A 2,305-nucleotide genomic window follows, 5' to 3' on the forward strand; every position below is an offset into this window, starting at 1 on the left:
ATATATATATATATATATATATATATATATATATATATATATATATATATATATATATTGTAAAAAAATATCTATTAATAAAGGTTAAAAAATTATGAATTTTAATTTTTTTTCCAGTAAAAAGAACTGAAAAAGGTTGAGTTTTTATGTATATAATTGGTATATATGTAAAAATTTAAAAGGATAAATATAAAGATAACATTGGTTTCTTAGTTCCTTTTTGTTTTAGTTATATAAGTACTTTTGTAAACCATGTATTCAACTTTTGTCTATATATAGTACTATTGTAAATTAGCATTGTTGATATACGAAAAATAGGATCTATAAGCTCCAAATTGGCCGCTTAGACTCGCATCGAATTCATCTCCCAGAAATATTTAAACTATAATCACTAGATTGCCAGTTGTGAATTCAAGAAAGAGAGGAATGTCTAGAATTCATCCATCTTTGGAAAACAAAAGCGGATTAAATCGCCTAACAAGCGATGATCATGATCATCTGGACCCGGTCCCAGTTCCAGTTTCAAGTCCAAAACACACGACTCTTACTGTATGGAAACGATCGAGCATGAGCTTCCATGGCACTGATGGCTTCACTGTGTATGATCGCAATGGAAAGCTGGCTTTCCGCGTTGACAACTACTCCAGAAACAGCCATGTTCGAAGCCGCTGGTCTTGCTCTTCTGTTAACACTCACGGTGGCGCCGGATGCGGTGGTGGTGGCGGTGGTGGTGCTCTTGTCCTCATGGACGGATCCGGCATTCCGTTAATTACCCTCAAACCACAGGTACGTATCTTCTTAATCATGCAGATGCAAACTATACGGATATATATTGATTATATGTTATCAAATTTATAATTATATAAATTCAGATTTTCAGTATTCAAAACCAGTGGAATGGATGTATATATAGAGAAGATGATAACATATCATCAAAGAGCAACAGAAGAATCTTCATGATGAGGAGACCATCTTCGTCTATGATGGTTTTAGGAAGAACAAAAAACGAGCAAGATGAATGCGAGGCTGAAGTCTTCTTCACAGGCACGACGACTGAGCACCAAAACCATCATCATGCAGAATCGGAAACCGGTGGTGGCGGTGGTTGTGATTCAAGAAAACTATTACGCAAACCTGATTTCAGAATAGAAGGTTCGTTTTGGAATCGTAATTGCAAGATCAAGAGCACCGGTAGCGGAGAAGTGGCGGCCCAAATTATGAGGAAGAGAACAGCTCCGGGAGCGGCGATGATGAGTGGTGGCAGTAGCAGCACTGGTAGTACGATAATATTGAGTGAAGAAGTATTTACCCTGGTGGTGAATCCAGGTTTCGACCCTCAACTCATCATGGCTTTTGTTGTTGTTCTTGATCGGATATGTTTCAAGCCTTTTTTCACTCATCTCATGTGTTAATTAATTTGTCATGTGTTTGCTTCAAGATGTACAACTTGTTATTCAGTAGCCCTTTGTTTGAAACAGGGATTCCATTCATCAACAATTAATAGCACTTTAAATGTAAGGTGGATGGTAGCTTGTTGCAAATCTATTCATTAATTATTGTCTAATATCTATGATGCACGGTTGAAGGAATCAACGACAATCTTGTTATGGATGATCCAAATTAAACATGGATTCTGAAATGATAATGCTTTGAGGAATCCACAAAGATCCTTTAAAGATTATATTCTCACAGCAACGACTTATGTAAAAGTATATGGAATGCTGTTAAAAGTGTTCGAACAGGATGACGTATACCTTTTACCAAGATGACATGCTATTTGAGAAAAAATGATTATTCTAGCAATATGTTATAATTTTTTTTTCTTCAAATTTTACCATCAAATGTAAAATTTTGTATATATTCTTTAAAATCCATCACAAACTGTTGGAAATCCGGAGAAGATCCATTTGAAATCCATCACAAAGTCGTAATAAGTGTAAATATGTTAGTGTTTTTTTAGTAACCGATTTTGCGACGGAAACTATTGTTGAAAAATGAGTTTTTTTAATAATTCAAACATGATATTTTTTGTTGTGTCGGCTACTAATCCTTATATATATATTTTTTTTTGTGTCGGCTACTAATCCTTATATTGAAAACTTTAACAATTAAGGTCTCGTGATCTATTTTGGACACCTTTTGAGTGAAAAAAAAGTCATTAAAATTGGTTTAAATGACTCTTGCATGCACTTTAATTTCAAAATAATCAAAATACTCTACACCTATGACGTGTTCCCACCAGTACAAACTACAAAGCAAAGCAGGGTATCACACACTAATAATTCTGTCGCAAAACCGTGATGAT

At 34.6% G+C, this 2,305-nt stretch overlaps 1 protein-coding gene across 1 annotated transcript; it reads left to right on the top strand.

Moving 5' to 3' along the window:
• Positions 1-289: 289 nt before the first annotated feature.
• On the top strand, positions 290-1,593 carry LOC111885774 (protein LURP-one-related 5). The gene is made up of 2 exons (XM_023882014.2): positions 290-786; positions 873-1,593. The coding sequence occupies exons 1-2, from the start codon at positions 427-429 to the stop codon at positions 1,410-1,412; spliced, it is 900 nt and encodes a 299-aa protein (XP_023737782.1). The 5' UTR covers positions 290-426; the 3' UTR covers positions 1,413-1,593.
• The last annotated feature ends 712 nt before the right edge of the window (positions 1,594-2,305 follow it).

Source organism: Lactuca sativa, chromosome 8 (assembly GCF_002870075.4).
Source record: "Lactuca sativa cultivar Salinas chromosome 8, Lsat_Salinas_v11, whole genome shotgun sequence".
NCBI lineage: Eukaryota > Viridiplantae > Streptophyta > Magnoliopsida > Asterales > Asteraceae > Lactuca > Lactuca sativa.